The 19337-nt window shown below is 46.8% G+C and overlaps 3 protein-coding genes and 1 long non-coding RNA gene across 4 annotated transcripts in view; 1 reads left to right on the plus strand and 3 right to left on the minus strand.

Annotated features, from left to right (window-relative positions):
• Nuak (Nuak family kinase 1) overlaps positions 1-8643 on the minus strand; it is a 57963-nt gene extending 49320 nt beyond the window's left edge. The window contains exon 1 of the mRNA XM_015183296.2: positions 7983-8643. The gene's annotated coding sequence lies outside the window, so the exon portion shown is untranslated. The remainder of the gene's footprint in view (positions 1-7982) is intronic.
• On the plus strand, positions 6264-6965 carry LOC117183357 (uncharacterized). Its single transcript, XR_004468523.1, has 2 exons — positions 6264-6443; positions 6517-6965. It is a non-coding gene; the product is annotated as an uncharacterized lncRNA (long non-coding RNA).
• Positions 8644-8861: 218 nt separating the features above from the next.
• Positions 8862-10582, minus strand: pont (RuvB-like helicase pontin). The gene is made up of 3 exons (XM_001358166.5): positions 9611-10582; positions 9350-9548; positions 8862-9288 (listed from the first exon to the last, which is right to left on the minus strand). Exons 1-3 carry the CDS (start codon positions 10425-10427, stop codon positions 8934-8936), a joined length of 1371 nt encoding a protein of 456 aa, XP_001358203.1. The 5' UTR covers positions 10428-10582; the 3' UTR covers positions 8862-8933.
• Positions 10583-15603: 5021 nt separating this feature from the next.
• On the minus strand, positions 15604-19147 carry LOC6897009 (glycine dehydrogenase (decarboxylating), mitochondrial). The gene is made up of 6 exons (XM_002137158.4): positions 18897-19147; positions 18758-18836; positions 18025-18551; positions 17239-17972; positions 15847-17176; positions 15604-15784 (listed from the first exon to the last, which is right to left on the minus strand). Exons 1-6 carry the CDS (start codon positions 19071-19073, stop codon positions 15674-15676), a joined length of 2958 nt encoding a protein of 985 aa, XP_002137194.3. The 5' UTR covers positions 19074-19147; the 3' UTR covers positions 15604-15673.
• Positions 19148-19337: the final 190 nt, after the last annotated feature.

The raw sequence follows: 19337 nt of genomic DNA on the forward strand, positions 1-19337 counted from the left end.
GTTGCAACAACAGACACGCGACCGACTGCTACTGCTGCCATCGGACATTTGGGGCAGGCAGGGATTTTGTGGCACTTAATCAGGGCTAAACACTGTCACGCCCACGGGAGTAACGGGAAACGGGAATCGCCCCAAAAGACCCGAAATTGTGTCTGGGGGCAGGGCCCCCCCCGCACATGCCCCATGGAAGGGCATAGCGTGCGCCATATGGTTGCCAGAACTATCCTTGACCTTATTATTCTTCGGCTTTTTCCCCTTGGCAGGCACAGAAAGTACGCCAGGCATGCCCGTGCGGCAGGAACAGGGGGCAAGGTGGTGGAGGAGCACTGCTGAAATGTCATTAACGCCAGCAGCGTGATATCACAGGTGAGCGAACCAGCGAACGACGAGTCGTGAGCGTGGGCGTGGGCGTGGACGAGCTTGCTGCAACGTCAAACGTGTGGATTTAGTGGCATATTTCGCTCAAAATGAGGCAGAGGCAGAGGCTGAGGCGACAGCTAAACGTCGCCTAAATGTGCGCTCGCTGGCTGCCCCAGCATTGCCCCAGCCTTGACCGATATTTGAGCGCTAAACACAAACACAAAGACTCTGCAGTAGTCACGAAAAAGAAGCATAAAATGGAGGAAGCCCCGAAACGGCAGCCGTGATACCCTGGAGAAAGGATTAATGCCGTAAAGTGTGGCTTAAGAAACGGAGCTAAACATTTTCCTTTTGTTCCGTTATTCCATCAGGCTCAAGATTTCGTTCTCGTTGCGGGCACTTTACCGAAAAATCCCTCTCTCGAAATTCAGTGCTCAAATGCATACATATTTAATGCTTACACACATACAGAAGCCGCTCACAGAGGCGCATAAAGCGTTTTAACAAATGGCATCAAATTGATTTTGCCACGCTAAGCATTTTAGGATTCCAAGCGAAAGACCTGCCGCTGCTTCCTCCGCACTCTTCACTCAGAAAAGCACTGCTTGCTCGTCCTCTCTCTCTCTCTCTCTCTCTCCCTTCCGCACTTTTCTCCAAAGAACCGCAAGGCAATGCCAAAAGTCTGCAGCTGCATGTACATTCGCATGTGTGTGTGTGTGTGTGTCTGTGAGCTTTGCATATTTGCCGCACTCATCAGCAGGCAGGCACTCGAATGGAGTGAAAGAGAGGGGAAGAGAGAGAAGCGTAGGTGGAGGAGAGAGAACTCTCCCATCCTTCAAGCGTTTTGCTCTTTTTATACCCTACCTACTGTTATTTTCAGCATTTCTGACAAAACTCGATCTAGATCTGATGTATCTCAAAATTGTATAGACCTTTCTTTCTTCAAATTTATGTAAATTTCCATGTACCCCACACAATCGAAACTGTAGTTTTGCTAGGGTATTTAAAGCCTCGTTGCCAATTTCTTGCTGCTTTTTGCTGTGACTTATTTTATTTGCATATCCACCGCCCAATGGCAGCCCCATCGTATAACCCATATATGCAATACATATAAATTTGTTTTTTATATATTTGTACATACATATATTGGTGTGTGTGTGTATGTAGTTTTGTTTATGTGGCACATATGTACATACATATGTATGTATTTCGATTCGCATCTTTTTTGATGAGCGTTGCATGGCAAAGTGGCTGCATTTTTGCCCAGATTTAAAATGATTGCATATGATGGGGCGCCCGTGATGTGTGTGGCTTGGGATGGCAGCCCTGCCCGTGGACATACATATAATTTTTTTTGCTCAACTGGACGTTGCGCTTTTCGGCGCCGCTGTTCTTTCACCTCCCCCCTTCACCTGTCAAGGCCCATCAGGCATTTGGGGTATGAGAAAATTTGCGGCAAATTGTTGGCCTCCTGTTAGCCGTTGAACTCCGAAACGAAATGCATTGGATGGCTGAGTGAACACAAACTAACCAAAGTCACACTTAATGTGCGGCGCAAAAAATGAATGACATGAATGAACTTGCAAAAATGTAAAAGCTCAATCATACATTTTCGCTCAAATTGGTTGGAAGAGTGCATTTCCTCAAGCCTTGTTTTTGTGTTCATTTCCTTGTAGATCTTTTCTTTCTTTCATTCTCTTTTGGGATATTCATTAAAGAGCTTTACACTTGAGCCGTTTCCTTTCTCTTTGAATTTGAGCTTATCTTTTGCTTTTGGTTTACCACAAGATCTGCCTTAAGAGAGTAAGCTTTTCTCTCTTTGTTGTGCACTGCATGCTCTCCTCTCCCAGAACTAATTTCTAGTTGAGTGAATTAAGAAGGAGCTGCACTCGTCTTCTCCAAATCGATTTCAATTAGTAAATTCTTTTCAGCACCAGCAAGGAACTGCCTTTTAATAATACCACTTTCCCGTAATTGCATTGCATTGCAAATTTCCAGCTCGTAAATTTTCTTCTATGCTCTCCTTTGAAAGGGGGGGGGGGGGGGGGGCAAAAAACCATTTGAAGAATTCACAATAAATACTTCTAAACGCTTCACTTAAGAGCCAAAGCGATTTCTTTCTCTCTCTCTCTCAGTGGCAGGGGCAGTGCCAGTGCCAGTGCCAGTCCCTGACCCAATACCCCCATCCGACTTAATAATGCGCATAAAAATGCATTCCAGGCATCCTATCCGTGTCCTGCTGCGGTTCACGTCCAGCTCAAGCTCAGAAGAAGAAGCCTTAAGAAATGTATACAAGCAAGACGGAGACGGAGGCGGGGTTGGGGCCAGGCGAGGCGGATGGCAAAATTCCATTCCAGGCAGCTCCTTGAACTTTATGGCCAGGATAAAAGCAACAAAAGACATGAGAGGCAACAAAAGCATGTCGATGCCTGACTGCACATCCCTCTCAACTCTCTCACATATGCACACTGATGCACACCAACAACTCATCTCAGCGACTTCTACTTCGCTGCTTGACTGACAACAGACTGCGGAAAAATGCATCAAAGACGACCGGAGGAAGGGGGCTCTAGATACCCTTTGAAATGCAGTTGTAAAACATTCAACTTAAAGGAAAACTCAAACGTATTGCACTTAATGAGGGCTCAAATTCTTTTGTCTCTGCAGACCAAATTCTGATCGAAGTCAGAGCAACCCAGAGCAGGAAGGGTATATGAAAGAGCAAGGAACGGTTTCTGAGCATTTCAGCAAATCCATGTGCAGATGCATATGTGTGTGTACGGATTTCATTAAGCCCACAAGCAACGGGAGAGGCAAAGCTGAGGCCAAGTCGGGTGCAGCCACTCAAGTCTCCCGGCAGGCACCTCAACGAGCTAACAAAGTGCAGGTGAAAGATCCTCAAGAGAGCGTTGGCAAGCAAAACCAAGAGAGAGGCAGAGATAGACCAAGATAGAGAGATTGGTACAGCTGGGACAGCTCTCAAGAGTGTTTGTTTCTATGGTAGCATTTGTGTGGGTGGGCAATGCATGCAGCGGTTTGCTTCTGTAATATTTAAGTAAAATATTTTGCCGAGTAACATTTTTCTAAGACGTAAGTAGGTCATCTATCCTGGTGCTCTCTTCCGCCTCCCTTGATATGCACTCAAAAATGCAATTTATTTGAAGGATTCCAAAGAGAGGCGAAAATATAGAAGAGCTGGAAGCTTTTATCACACCAAAAAAAAAAAAAACGCTGACGTCGGCGTAAACACAATTCTCTTTAGGCAAATCAAATTAAAATCAATTAAAATTAACAAGCAGAGCAGCCGGCAGAAACAGACGACCCCACATCGCACCTCACCCTAACCCACCCCACTGTGACACCCCACCCCATAGTACCCAACCTAACCGCAGCAAAGCGAAAGCAGCGAAGTCAACGTCAGCGTCGACTGCGCTGCGACATGCCAAGCACATGAATCATGCAATTTTTGGGCACTTCTTCTTGCTCTTCTTCGTGTTTGTTGGTGGCGGCTCTTCTTCTGTTTCTTCTTCACTTCGTTGTTGTTGTTGTTGTTGCTGCTTTTGCGGTAAAGGTGCGGCAATGAGCAAATTGAGACGTAGTGAAAATTCGTTGATAAGCGCAGACTTTAAGGCAGCCAAAGGCCCCCCCACTCGACTTGCAGAGAGGTGGAGTGACACAGTCAAGAAAAAAACACGAGTGCGAGCGAGAGAAAGATATGTGAGAGTTCAGGTGAGGCACCCAATTGTTTGCAAATATTTACAGGCACCTTATCGGCACGTATACTCGTACGAGTGTATGCATGAGGAGATGTGCACACATACAAATAGCCAAGACAAAGTCAAGCACCGTTTTGGTGCTTATCGATCGGCTACAGTGGTCCCTCAGAAGTTCAAGCACCTCTATTCCAAAGATTTTGACCATTACCTACCTACATGAAAAACTCGAGTTCTTAGCTGTAATTCTGAGCATTCGGACAGTCAAGCTTATCATGTTTGTTACTTCATGTCTTCTGTACCTAATTGTCCTGTACTGATATGCGAATGACCACTGTGTAGGATTTTGTTTGCAGAGAGTACGAGGGGAAGAGAGTAAGAGGGCGGCAGTTGACTCACCGCATCGCTTATAACGGGCCCACTCACTCATTTATCGCTGCCCAAGTCAGCAGAAGTCTCGCCCACACACACACACAGACACACACACACACAGCTCTTCATAAGCTCAAGCAAACATGGACAGGAAAAGGTGTCGATCGAACGATTCTCTCTGGCTAATGGCCTAATGGCTGAAATGAGAAATTAATTAAGAACGTGTTGCATGCTTGGCCAACCGCTGGGCGCCATCTAGCGGCCCAGCTCAAGCGTAACCGTTTGTCTAGCCAAAAAAAAAACAACAAAAAACAACACCAACAACAAGTAAAGTACTTTTCGGACACACTCAATTTTCGCTGCTCTGGTCTGTATCTGTCATTCAACTCCACACCAGCCCCTCCGCACCGCACCCATCACACACTCTTTCCGCTGAAGGCAAGTTGAAAATTGTGTTAGAAACATTTTCTGTTGCAAGTTTTTCTTGTGTTGTTTTTCAATTTCTCTTTTTTGGCACAAGGTTAGCAAAGAAGAAGACCCAAGACGGGAAGAAGCAGCCACAGAAGCAAGAGCAGAAATGCCAAAGTTTATGCTGTCGGCAGTATTTTTGTTGTTTCGCTCACTCTGCTGCTAATGTTACTGTTGCTGTTTGTGCTGCTGTTTCTGTGTCTGTGGCTCACATTGTTGTGGTGTGGCCCAAAGTGCAATGAAATGAATACGAAAGATTGAAATTGCACGCTGTGCGGAGCATAACAAAGTTCCCCATTTACAGCTGCCAACTCAAACATAAGTGCCGGCCAAACGACACAGCAGTATCATTGCCGTTGCAATGATAGGTGCTATGTTTTATTAGAAGCTTTGTCTAAGGTTTTAGTGCGCAGTTAACAGAATGAGTAGAAGTGAGGACCCCAAAGTTCTCACACCCAAATCTAATCAATCAATCAATTTCCATTACCTACGATATTCAATGTATGGACGAAACGCTCAAGTACTGCCTTAGTTTAGACAGTACTTAATAAACATAAGAGAAGAAATCTCAAGCAGAGATGAGCGCACACGTGCTGAAAGCCCAGGAACGTCACAAAGCATCAGAGCAGAAGAGTGCGAAGAAGTAGAGAGTGAGTTGGCAAGGGTGAGACGCGCTCAGCTGAGCAAATGACGCTTTTAAAGCGCGACTTGAAGCGTAGGCGACTTTGACAGCCAGCTGCTGAGACTCTCTGCTGCTCACGTCATAGTTGGTGGTACAGCTCTTTCATACATATACATATGTATGTACATATACATACATACATGCACACATTTTGCGTGTTGGTGTTTGTCTTTGGATGTCTTTGCAATGCTTTGACTATACAAATTTCTGTGTGGTCTCCGCTACTGCTGGCGCTTGCTTTGTGTGGGTGGCGCTTACAAGGCTGCTGGCTGCTGCTGCACATTCACAATGGACGTTCGCCACAGAGGCAGCGACAGAACGCAGCTGTTGCTTTTGTTTGGGCCAACAAATGTTTTTTAGAATTGCTCACAGCTCGCTCTCCGCCTCATCATGTGGGCGTTGCAGCTCCAATTGAAAAGAAACCCCGCACCGCTCAGGGAACAACCTTCCGAAGGGCAAACAATTACACCAAAGAATATCGCAAAAAAGCAGAAAAAAATTCAACAAGAAAAAATGCTGTTTTGAGTGCCGACTAATTTGATACCCTATTCAATTGACCGTTTATACGGCGCTAATACATACATATGTATGTATGTATGTGTATATATAAGATACTATCCTTTTCAACTGATTTTATTAAATTTTGGTTAGATATAAAGAAACACAAAAGATTATAGCTACTGCGTACAAAGTTCCTCCTTATGTGCGTAGTCATAGTCATAGCATTCTCTGCAAGGGTATATTAGAAAAAGCTTTTCAGCAAATGCAAATTGCCGACGCAGCGCAGGCAGCAAAGGCAGACAATAAATAACTACGAGAGCGACGGCTGTGACGTTAAGTAGCTTAGTGTAAGGCAGAAAGCAACAGCAACAACCACAACTAAATATTACCGCGCTGTTGACTTCTCGAAACTAATTGCAGGCAAATGGACAAGCATAAATTCGTCTTATTGCCCAGACCCAGACCCCCGCGCTGGCACAAGTCGTGCCAAAAAAATACACAGCAATACAACAACAACAAAAGAGTGTAAGGTGGGTTGCGGTAGGCGAAGCTTCAGATACCCTGCATCTGGAATTACACACCGAAAATCGTGACACAACTTTCATACGTTTCGCGGAGATATAAGTTCATAAGTTTGTAGAAGTTCAGAGGTCGAAGGGTACTTTACCATTCCAGGGTACGGATGTGCGGTGAAATTGTGTAGCCTGCGTTTTGTTGTTGCCGTGCACAAATGTACATACATAACATTATTGTTATTATTGTTGTTCATTAACGTCAACACTGCTACGCTCAAGTCGTTTGTATGCATGTGGCTTTGTATATGTACTGGCCGTTTTGGTTTGGTCAAAATATTTTTGGTATAATGAAATGAAATGAACGAAAAGTGGAAGTGGAAGCAGAAGAGAAAAATTTCGGCGGGTGCCTACGATATGCGAATACTCTTCCATAATCATAATTGTAATTCTGATTAAAAGGTTATTTGCATTATTTAATTTTTAAACCGTAATTAATAAAGATCAAATATGGTCACACTAAATAAATCACGGACGGTCTCAAAAGAGAAGAAAATGTTAACGGAACCTTGAAATTGTTTTAGTGTTCGTAGACAGCGAGAAATAAGATCTCAACAGAGAGAGAGAGAGAGCGCGAGCGAGCTGCTAAGACGAGAGTGGGCGATAAAAATGTCTGTTTTATGCTTTTTGGCCAACAAATTTTCGCCTTTAAAATTTCCACATAAAAACCGCTTTTGTATGGTTGACGGAGAAGCGCAGCTGCAGCTGCTATTGCTGTTGCTGCCCTGCCTGAGCAAGCAGTGCGGGAGTTCATCGTGCCATCTTTCATCTCGCTTTTTTTTTTGCGGAATTTCGATTTGATTTATGGCCACATGTGGGGAAGCGGGATGGAGACATTAATCAGTGGGACCGAGAGTCGCGCAACTGGTTACGCACAAAAATCAAAATCAGAAATTAATTTAGTAATCTCATTCATAAATAAAACAAACAAAAAGCACAAAGCAGAACGGCAAGAAAATGCTGGCCAAAGCGGAGAGCGCAATTATCTAGGAATTCCAATAAGAATGAAGAGCGATCGACCAGAAGCCCCGGCCGCTTCTTACTTTCGCTTTCTTTTGCAGAGTTGTGCTACAGCCACAACAACAAAGGGGGGCGCCAAAGAAACACCGAAATTATGTAATCGCTCGTTTCTTGCTTCATACTTAAATAATAATAACAGTTAATGCCAAAAAAAGTGTAACAAGCACCCACGCACACACTCACAGGCATTGCTACCGCTAATTTGCCGTCTGATTGGGGAGGTGCGGCTTCCACACACATACACACATGCACATGGGTATACCCACGCACACCCACAATTACTCACGCACTTACCTTATATTCTCTTTGTTGTTTTGGTGGCTGGCTGGCTAGCTGTCTGCTTACTACGTTTGTTTGGCTCTCTCTAGCGCGCCCTCTCTCTCTCTCTGTTTGTCTGTCTGTGGGTGTTTCGTTCTAGCTGCCGCCGATTCTGTGTTGTTGCTGTTCATTCATCCAAAGGCCGCCTGCAAATGTTTCCATTTTACAAAGATCCTGCCATCGCACAGGCTTTTGCAAGCACCAAAACACAATCCGGCTTTTCGATTCCACACAAATATTAATTATTGCACACGCACACATGTAATAACTATAACGGTATGTTACACTTTATTATGATTTCACATTACTCTTGTGTGTGTCCGTCCGGTCCGTGTTTGTGTCCGTGTGTATGGGAGGATAAACACACAGGCAAAACAATCAGGCGGTCAGCAGAAGTACGCGGCGCAACGCACCAAAAACGTTAATGCAACCGGCGTCGACACGAGGCCCCTATGTATGTATATAAGCACACACCTACGCGACGAGCAGAGCTTTTATCGGTTGCGCCACCGAAATGTTTGCATGCGCTCCAGCGACCCAACCACGTCGAAAATTGGAAAATTACAGAGAGGGCCCCAACATGGGGAGACTTTTTTGCTCCATGGTAAAATTTTTCATAAGGTGTGGTTTCACATATGGGCATGGTATATCTACATAGGGTGGGGCTCTAAAAATAAAACAAATTCGTCGTCTTTTGCTTGCATACAATTAAAACAGCATTTTGAAGCTAATTCAAAATTAAAATAAAATACTCAAAATCATTTTTACCAAAATATATAATCCAGCTGTGGTTTTGGTATGTACCCATCCCTGGTGTGCACAGCAGGGACATAAATAGGCCGCGAAAAGTCTCAGTTAACATTTAAATTTAAGTTTTACTGTTAACTCCGTATAAATGGAAATATAATTATTGTGGATATGATAAAATTACAACATAAACTTGTTATTCTTCTCGGAAAGATGCTTCGATGAGCGCTTGGCGTCGAGGAACAGCGAGTGCACGTCCTCAATGTCATCCTTGGTGATCTGAGTGCGTCCATTAACCTTGCACATCTGATGGGCCGGCGTCAGCAGCTGGACGGCATAGCGCAGCGTCGAGCTGGTTCCAATCTCGCTGAGGCGTGCAAAGGCCGGGTCCTCCAGCTGCAGGCCCTCGGTCTGGGCGCGCAATTTGATGATCTGCTCCATATCCGAGGTGGAGTAAAGAAGGGTGCGGATGATTAGCAAGCGATCGAGCAGATCCAAGGGAATGCCATGGGGCGAGACAATGTCGGTGGTGCCACTGCATTGAAGAAATCTATTATAGTGGATAACCGATAGAGTGCAGCAGAGTGCACACTCACCGAATGACGCAGCGTCCGCGATTGGTGGCAAAGATCACAATGGGAGCAATCGGCGACTCCAGGGACTTGTGTAGATAAGTGAACGTCTCCAGATCTAGCATGTGAATCTCATCGATGAACAGAACTCCAGGCACCAGCTCCGCAATGCCCTGATCGATGTATTTGTTGACTACCTTGTTGATCTCCATGCGCAACTTATCTGCATACAGAAAGCGAGGGATTACTTATATTATACGCATCCAAGACTCTTGACCAACTCACCTGTAATTTCCGTCTTCTTGGGCTTCATCAGCTGCCCCACCATTGAGAGCACGTCCTGGCCGCCCTGGGGACGGGCATTGGCCACATCCAAATCGTGCAGGGTTACATCCTGTATGACCTCCTTCTTCTTGTGGACATCGCCCTTGGGCAGGGGCACATACTCCTCGGTCTCGAGGTCGAACTCTGTGGCAAAAGTGTCGCTGCGTCCCTGACGCTTCACTGCACCGCTATTGGCCTCAATGTAGATGACATCGCCCACCTCAACCTTCTCCTTCTGCAGGGCATCGAAGATGCTGGGGTCCAGCTTCAGCTGCTTGGTGCCCTTGGCAGTCTTGAGGCCAATCACTACGTTGCTGATGGTCTTGCCGTAGCCTCCCATTGGGTTCTCCGTCTCCACGGGAGTCAGCTCCGTCACCTCGCCCTCGTAGACCTCCTTGGTCTCGCGAATGCGCAAGCCAATGGAGCGGCGAAAGTTCTCCATGAGCACCTCCGTCTTCTTGATCTCATTGCTAAACACCTCGGAGCCCACCATCGGACAGAAGGGCACCTTGTTTCCCAGCTCCTGGGCTATGGCGAGGGCGATGGCGGTCTTTCCAGTGCCTGGTGGCCCGGCCAGGAGGAGAGCACGTCCGGCCATCTTCTTCGACTTGATCAGGTCCACGACTATGCCAGCCGCTTCGCGGGCTGCCTTCTGGCCCACCAGGCCAGCGGCGCTCTGCAAGGCCGAGCCGGCTTCGTCCAGGCCCAGGCCCTTCACGTGGCTGTGGGCGGCAATGCGCTGTGTGCGCACAGTACTCTTTACTTCCTCGATTTTCATTTTGCTCTGTTTATTGCTGCTCTGCTAGTTGTTATTTTTCACCAGTACGATTGTGAAGTCAGGCGTGATATTGATTAAACAAGTCAAAACGAAAATTGGTTGCCGGTGCGAAGCACACTTTGTTTTTCGATAATGCTATCGATACATCGATTTCAAGTCAGCGTATAATTTGATATATCGAATGTTCACCAGCTGATACAAAGAGAACGTACCAATAGAATTGCCTGCGACAGTTCCCAGCTCCCGGCTTTAAAATGTGTGAGAATACGTGTGCACGCTATATTTAAAATGTTTAATTTAAAATAAGCTGGAACCTATTAATTAATTATATATATTTTATTGTTTTTTATTGTTGTTCGCAATTTGTGTTGAAAAAATTGTATTTATTCAATAGGCACACTGTCACATCCCGGGGGAACGTTGGGATTTTTTGACAGATTTAAAATCCCGGTTCAATATATGTATGTATGTATATTATGTTTAACAAAATAATACAATTCCAATGAAAACTTTTGCAGAAAATTAAATTTATACCGTTTCGTGTTTTTCCGTGCTGATTTTCATTGTCTATTACTATTGGCCATCTCTAGAGAACCTTATGAGAGTAAGAAAGCGCAACACAAACGGTCACACTACAAGCTGAATTTTGTATATAAAGCAGCTACGACAGAGGCACAATGGGCCCGCCGTCGGCGCCTCGAATTCATCTCGAATTGTACTTTAACCTCCGCAACCACACTTCTCGGAGCGTAATTGAACCTCCGCACCGAATCTTCTCGGAGCGTAATTGAACCTCCGCAACCACACTTCTTGGAGCGTTATTGAACCTCCGCAACCACACTTCTTGGAGCGTAAGTGAACCTCCGCAACCAGACTTCTCGGAGCGTAATTGAACCTCCGCACCGAATTTTCTCGGAGCGTAATTGAACCTCCGCAACGAATCTTCTCGGAGCGCAATTGAACCTCCGCAACGAACAACGAATCTTCTCGGAGCGTACTTAAACCTCTGAAACGACATTGGATTTGTGATTGGGTGTTCCTTATTGGCATTCTGCATATCTACTGGAAGTCTTCGAGATCTTTCACCTTGACGCGGCCCGGCAGTAGCTTGACTTTGCCTCCGCGCGGTAGGAGCTCGCTTAATACTCCTCAGACGGAGCCAAGCGTTTTTTTTTTTCAACTATTAACGTCTACGTTACAGAATGTCAAAATCAGTATAGGGGTTTTCTTACATTATTTACATGCGACCATATTCATGATTTATCTCAAAAACCAAATTAAAACCAGCACTGAAGAATTGTTTTTGGATCAAATAATTATAGCTTTTAAGTAGATTCTTGACGTCCATCACGTTGACACGGTCAGCAAATGGCATATCCACTCTGATGCTGCCCACAAAATTAATCTATAAAGAGTATTACTTCTCAAATAAGATTTGGCAGATTATTAAAGTAGGTGTATATGTATGTATATAGAGAGCTCTTTGACAATGAATATTTTACCACATTTACAGTAAAAGTCGAGCCACAGAGTATGCAGTTGCGATGCTGAAACGACGAAACCGCGTCCCCTTTCTCCCATCTGACCTAGAAGCTGTTAACCGTTATGTACAGCCTGGTCAGCGTTGGCGTTCTATTTCCATAGAAAACCCTTCCCATACCCAAGCCAGGGCCTTCACCCGTCCCAAATAAGAAGTTATTTAAGTACATATGTACGTATATATTCTTTATTTATTATACATTTTTCTTGAATGTGCAATGAATGCAGCATTGAGCGTCCTGCGGGCCTCTACCCCGACGGAGGGCAGGCCGTGCTCCTTGCACATGGCCAGGAGGTCCTTGTTGGAGAGTGTCTTCAGGCGAGACGCGATTGGGAGCATCATTTGGACTGAATCGAAAAGGTTTTCAGAGAAGTCGCTCGTCAGCTCGAGATTTTTGTTTGTTTTCCGTTTTGTTTTTGTGCGGAAATGTCGGAGCTTTCGAAACTGGAGACACCATGTGCAAGGAGCACGGCCTGCCCTCCGTCGGGGGCATCATCCCCGCCGAGGGTTTATTTAATTTAAGTTTTAATTAGCTTTTAAATAATTTAGTTTTAAACAATTTAAACCGATTAAAGTACAATTCGAGGACAGTGTCAGTCTATACTGACCTCGTAGCTGCTGGGAAAAAATGATTTGTACTTTGCAATTATTTCGTTCGTTAGAAATTTGATAAAATAAATCTTTTATTGTAATGCCTTTCAATTCAAAATTAACAAAATTTACATGGAATATAATTATTATTATTATTATGCATTGAAATCCATATTTTGAAAAAAATAATTGTCTTCCCATTTTTTACCCAGTGCGGTATCAATTAGTTGTAGCAGCAGCAGCGGTTTTTGCCGCTGCACAATAGATAGAGCCGGGTCGAGCTCTATCCTATCCATACTCCGAGCAACCACCAATACTTTTAATGCGCCGGAGCAAATATTTGCAGCGACGGTAGATGGCGAAGGGCGCGTGGGCTCTGCAGAGCCGTACGCTCCGGATATTTCGCGTAAAACTCTTTATCCATAGCGCTAAATTTAATTAAAATTAATATACATATATACAAAATTAGGGCTCCTCCTTCATCTTCAGCCATAATCGCGGCTGGACGCCCATAATTTTCAGGCCAAAGATCAATCGCGATCTCCGGCGCTGCAGATCGTTGAAAACTCGCTCGAACTGGCAGATCGCCAGCCCTTTGAGGTCCGGATGTTCCGGCCTACAACTGATACATTTTTTTCCATCCATAAGTACTTTGTGTTGCGGCGGTTGCACATAATTGCACACAATAGATAGAGCCGGGTCGAGCTCTATCCTATCCATACTCCGAGCAACCACCAATACTTTTAATGCGCCGGAGCAAATATTTGCAGCGACGGTAGATGGCGAAGGGCACGTGGGCTGTGCAGAGCCGTACGCTCCGGATATTTCGCGTAAAACTCTTTATCCATAGCGCTAAACTTAATTAAAATTAATATACATATATACAAAATTAGGGCTCCTCCTTCATCTTCAGCCATAATCGCGGCTGGACGCCCATAATTTTCAGGCCAAAGATCAATCGCGAGCTCCGGCGCTGCAGATCGTTGAAAACTCGCTCGAACTGGCGGCTATCTGACTGGCGGCTATTCTATAGCATATATATTATAAAATAAAGAAACTCATTCCACACCACCCAATGGGTTTTTCCCAACAGGCCTAATCCACTATATTTTGTTTGGGATCCACCTTCAGGGATCTTCCTCAAAAGCATTGCTTTTTCAATGTGTAAATTAAAATTGACTTGAATTGGCTTGAAATGTTTACGTAGCGCAGACCGTTGATGTTGCGGTGGTTGCGTTGGTAGCGGCGATCCACGATACTTTTGAGCACCAGCATGCCGAAACTTATTTCCACTGCAACATACACTGTAGGCTAAGATACATTAAAAGATTCAGATAGATCAACAAAATTACGGAGCTCGGAAGGGCAGAACCTCGCATAAAATATTTTAACATCTTCGCCTTCGACTTTTCTTTGATGATTTGATGTGAAATTATTTCTGTATCTGTATCAAATTTTTAATATTTCTGTCCTTTGCGATTTCCCGGTTACGGATATACCACTCAGCTCCGGAGATCCTACGCAGAAATTTACTCTGAAATGTCTTGATCCTCGCAAGGTTAGTCTTGCTTTGTTTAAGTAGCCAGAATATTTTCTGGGCCTTACCCACCAACTTGCTCCTCACGCTACGGATGTGACTGTCGAATTTTAGCGTGTATCCAGTTTTTAAACCTCATCAGGAATTGCAGTCATTGTCTGTGGCAATGTTGCCACCTTGAGGGCCTGCCCTGTTTACCTTCGGACCGTAGAAAGTTTTGGCATGTCGTGGGAGAATAAGCAGTATATTGTCGGCCCAAGCACGCTGACTTGATGGTCAAAGAAGCTGCACCATCCAGGACTACGCGGTTGGTCCCGCGTCACTACCCCCGATGACATAGTCGATGACCGGCCATACGCTGAGCTGATGACATTAACATGGAGATGTCCTAGGGCATAATCGATGACATTGTCATCGAGCATTGCCGAAAAATCATGCACTTAATAAGCGATGATTTTTCACGAAAAATCATGCATTTAATATAAAAAGTAATGCATTGTAATTGTTTATTTTTCCAATTATTTTTATTTATTATTATTCATTATTGTCTGCTTTGTATTTTTTTTCTCTTGAGGTCTTCTGAAAATGACTATTCTTGATATTGTGAATAGCCTTCCGAATCACTTTTTCTGCTGGCTCGAAAAAGAGTTCTGTCGACGCAGGCGCAAAGAAGACGAAAAGATAAAACGAAGTTCTCTGCTACTGCGCACGGTCGGCAGAACCGAATTACGTTCGGCACGCGCGGAAAATAGCAAATGCAAAGCGAAGAAAGAAAAAGAGTTCTGTCGACGCAGGCGCAAAGAAGACGAAAAGATAAAACGAAGTTCTCTGCTACTGCGCACGGTCGGCAGAACCGAATTACGTTCGGCACGCGCGGAAAAGAAAGAAACAAAAGAAAAAACAAATGGTTCGATTTGGCTGGCGTCAACGCCTCGATGACATTCGTCATCGCTCACTGCTGGTACTGCAGGGCGGCTTTTAGCTTCACACACAAGCGCACTGAAAGCATGTCAGTGTCTGCGTGCCGAAACCGTAGGGCAGCGTGCTTTAGATAAATTTAATGTACGCATCTAATAGAGAATTTTCAAGATAGTTTTAGTTTAGCTGAGACGGCCAAAGGTCCCACTGTGCCGCTCCAAAGACATCGGCGATCCGCGACCACCGCTTCAACGGTGCTGAGGCTCGAGAGTCCAGAATTATTTCGTTGCTGGTGAAGGCATTGCCGAACACACGAAACCGAAGGGCAGCGGGGTCGCGGTAGAGACGAAGTACAGGCGAAAAGGGAATTGAAACCCCGCGCGCTCCCTCGTGCCTTTTGGGTCCTAATGTTAGGACCCGCCATAGAACAGCTTTTTGGTCGCTCATGCAACATACAATTGGTATTGTAAAGTCTTTGGTAGGATGCAAATATTTTCCAAAAGTCGACAAGAGCCTAATTGGTCTATGGTTGTTGAGATCTTCCGGTGGTTTTCCTGGCTTTGGCAACATGTGTGGTCACACCAACAGGCTTTTAGTTTTAGTTCAGTTTTATTAAAAAGTCGTATAAAAGTGTAAAATTTGTTTTGAGTTAAGTGTAAGTTATAGATCAGGCAATATGGGCGGACAAGTGCACACCAAATGCTTGTCGCCATAGGCATCATCTATTCTTCCTACAGTGGGCCAAATCTTTGCATCGGGTTTAACGAAGAGCTAAAAAACCAAATTGTATATAATTTAAGAAAGAAAATAAACAGCAATTGAAAAGATCTTACCGCTGGGAAGGCGGCCTGTTCGCGGGTATACGGTCTATTCCATTTGTCGGAGATGACCTGGGACTGGGTGTGGGGCGACATCTTCAGGGGATTGACCGCCCTGTCCATGCGGCCAGCCTCGATCTCGGCAATCTCCTCGCGAATGGATATCATGGCATCGCAGAAACGATCTAGCTCTTCCTTGTCCTCAGACTCGGTTGGCTCAATCATCAGAGTGCCGGCCACGGGCCAGGACATGGTCGGGGCATGGAAACCGTAGTCCATTAAACGCTTGGCCACGTCCACGGCCTCGATGTTGGCCGACTTTTTCAGGTCGCGGATGTCCAAGATGAACTCGTGGGCCACCAGCTCCGAGCTCGGAGACTTGTAGAGCGTCTTGTAGTGCTGCTCCAGGCGCTTTGACATGTAGTTGGCATTGAGAATGGCCACCTGGGTTGCGCGTTTCAGACCCCGGCTGCCCATCAGTTTGATGTAGGACCAGGAAATGGGCAGGATTGCGGAGCTGCCGAACGGAGCAGCAGAGACAACCCCGAAGCTGTGCTCCTCGCTGCTCAGCGGACTGATTACTGGATGGCCGGGCAGATAGGGTGCCAGATGAGCCTTCACGCCAATTGGACCCATGCCAGGTCCGCCGCCACCATGAGGAATGCAAAAGGTCTTGTGCAGATTTAAATGGGAAACGTCGCTGCCGTAGTCGCCGGGCCGGCAAAGACCGACCTGGGCATTCATGTTCGCCCCATCTAGGTAGACCTGTCCGCCGTGCTTGTGGATTAAGGTGCAGATTTCTGCCACTGTCTCCTCGAAAACTCCCATTGTGGACGGGTATGTTATCATCAGGCAAGATAGCTCGTGGGCGTGCTCCTCGGCCTTGGCCCGCAAATGGGCCATATCGATGGAGCCGTTGGACAGGATCCGTATGGGCTCCACTTTCATGCCCGCCATCTGCGCTGAAGCAGGATTCGTTCCATGAGCGGAGATTGGAATCAGACAGATATTGCGGTGACCCTCGCTCCGGTGCTCATGATAGCTGCGAATCGCTCGCAGTCCGGCGTACTCTCCCTGTGCCCCTGAGTTCGGTTGGAAGGAGATTCTGTCGTAGCCAGTGATCTCGCACAGATCCCGCTCCAGCTCGTTGAACATCTGGTGGAAGCCTTTGGCCTGATCAACCGGAGCAAAGGGATGAATGTCGGTGAAGTGGCGGAAGGAGCAGGGCATCATCTCCGTTGTGGCGTTCAGTTTCATGGTGCACGAGCCCAGCGGGATCATCGAATGGACCAGCGAGATGTCCTTGTTCTCCAGCTTCTTCATGTAGCGAACCATTCGTGATTCACTAGGATATGAACGAATAGTCAATGGAATCGGAGGAATCTCCTCGATCATTCTTACGCTTACCTGTGATAGCTGTGGAAGATGGGATGCTGCAGGTAGGGGGAAGTACGAAGGAACTTTGAGCTCTCGATTGAGTTCTTCAGGACATCTCTGCGGGCCAATAGCTGCTCCACCGATGTCTCTGCTTTGAACACCCACAGGAGATCGTCAACATCCTCTACACTGACTGTCTCATCCAGGGCCACACCGACCGTTCCATCACCCAGGTAACGGAGATTAATACGCTTGTGTTCGGCGCGCTCTTTGAGATCCTCAAGCGACAGATTCCCGGAGAGCTTCACATGGAGCGTGTCGAAGAAGTTCTTGTTTATCACCTCGTGACCGACCTGGAGCAGACCCGTCTGTAGGGTCAGGGTGAAGTGATGGATGCGATTGGCCATGGCCTTGAGGCCCTCCGGCCCGTGATAGATGGCGTACATGGCGGACATATTGGCCAGCAGCGCCTGAGCTGTGCAAATGTTGCTGGTGGCCTTGTCCCGCCGGATGTGCTGTTCTCTCGTCTGCAGTGCCAAGCGGTAGGCATCGTTGCCGTCCATGTCGCGGGTCACTCCAATCATCCGACCTGGCATCAGCCGCACTAGGCTCTGCTTGCAGGCAAAGAACCCAGCATGGGGACCGCCATAGCCCAGGGGAACGCCCAGTCGCTGAGAGGTGCCGATGGCTATGTCAGCCCCGAATTCGGCCGGCGGTCGGAGCAGGGTCAGTGCGAGCAGATCTGTGGCCACCACGACGAGCGTCTAGAATGGGGAATGCACTACTCTGGTATTCAAAAAATGTGCATTGTCTTACCCCGTTCTTTTTTGCCAGCGAAGCTATGTCCTCAAAGTCCTTGACATCGCCGTACGTGTCTGGATACTGCAGCAGAATGCCAGCCAGCTCTCGGCTCGGCAGATCCGCCTGCCCAATGGGACCCACCTCAATCTCCAGCTCCAGAGCTTCAGCTCGGGTCTGGACGACGGCCAAGGTCTGCGGATGCACGCGGTTGGAGAGGTAGAGCTTCTTGCGCTTGTTGTGGCGCGTGGACAGGCACATGGCCTCGGCAGCGGCCGTGCCCTCGTCCAGCAGTGAGGCATTGGCCACATCCAGGCCAGTCAGGTCCGAGACAAGGGTCTGGTAGTTGAGCAAGGACTCGAGACGGCCCTGGGCAATCTCCGGCTGGTAGGGGGTGTACTGGGTGGTCCAGCCGGGATTCTCGAACATGTTGCGGAGGATGGTGTGCGGGACATGGCAGTTGTGGTAGCCCATTCCGATGTAGGAGCGCCACAGCTCGTTCTTCAGCGAAATGTCGCGTATGCGGCGGATCAGCTCGTGCTCGTCTGCAATGCGGAGTGGAAAATTGTTGTCAGCCAGACGGAAGGCAGCTCAAAACGACAACAGCAGGGCAACGGCAGCGATAAGTCGGACCCCTCTGAACCTGGCTTATCGCTGTTATCAGCGCCACTGAAACACGCCAGGGGGTCCAGTCCAATGCCTAGACAAGTGTTTTGACAGCTATTTTTGGACCTACTTTTCCACTACTCACTTAGGGGTTTGTCCAGATTCAGGTCCCTCTTCAGCTGGATGCTCTGGGGCACGGCCTTCTCGGTCAGCTCGGCCAAGGACTAAAGAGAATTGAGAAGAGATTGGCTCGTGGATTGACCTTGGATTGTGGCTGCCCTCACCTTATAACCCAGAGTGTCTAGCATGGCCACCACATCCGTTTTGCGTGGACCTATGTGGCGACTGGGAAAGTCGGATTTTGTGGGGAAAAGCACCTCCTCCACGGGCGTGGTGGCCAGATAGCGATGCTGGCACCTTAGCAGCAGGCTGCGACTACTCGTTCCCAAAAGTCGTTGCATCGTTTGGACTAGAGGTAGACTCGGGGCAAAGGCACGTCCACGGCAGGCGGATTTCAATCGATGACTGACTCGAGGCTGGAGAGATTCTCCCATTTTAGCTGATGACGACTAGACAGATCCGTCTTATCAGTGGAGATTATGGAGAGAGAGAGACCCTCTCTCCAAGCAAAGCCAAGACAGAATGATAGAAAAATGTACGCGTTCGTATTTGGTTTCTTTTTTTTTATATTTTATTTGAAAACTTAAAACTCTTTAACAATTTGT

The sequence above is a fragment of the Drosophila pseudoobscura genome, chromosome 2, assembly GCF_009870125.1.
Source record: "Drosophila pseudoobscura strain MV-25-SWS-2005 chromosome 2, UCI_Dpse_MV25, whole genome shotgun sequence".
Taxonomy (NCBI): Eukaryota; Metazoa; Arthropoda; class Insecta; order Diptera; family Drosophilidae; genus Drosophila; species Drosophila pseudoobscura.

Excerpts from the sequence above, each read along its gene's own strand:
- LOC6897009 (XM_002137158.4), bottom strand. The coding sequence starts at position 19,073 with ATGCAACGACTTTTGGGAACGAGTAGTCGCAGCCTGCTGCTAAGGTGC. Across the intron at positions 17,973-18,024 it reads CGCTGGCAAAAAAGAACGGG|ACGCTCGTCGTGGTGGCCAC; the intron begins GTAAGACAATGC and ends TCCCCATTCTAG. Across the intron at positions 17,177-17,238 it reads ATCTTCCACAGCTATCACAG|TGAATCACGAATGGTTCGCT; the intron begins GTAAGCGTAAGA and ends TTCATATCCTAG.
- pont (XM_001358166.5), bottom strand. The coding sequence starts at position 10,427 with ATGAAAATCGAGGAAGTAAAGAGTACTGTGCGCACACAGCGCATTGCC. Across the intron at positions 9,549-9,610 it reads CAAGAAGACGGAAATTACAG|ATAAGTTGCGCATGGAGATC; the intron begins GTGAGTTGGTCA and ends TTCTGTATGCAG. Across the intron at positions 9,289-9,349 it reads CGCGGACGCTGCGTCATTCG|TGGCACCACCGACATTGTCT; the intron begins GTGAGTGTGCAC and ends TCTTCAATGCAG.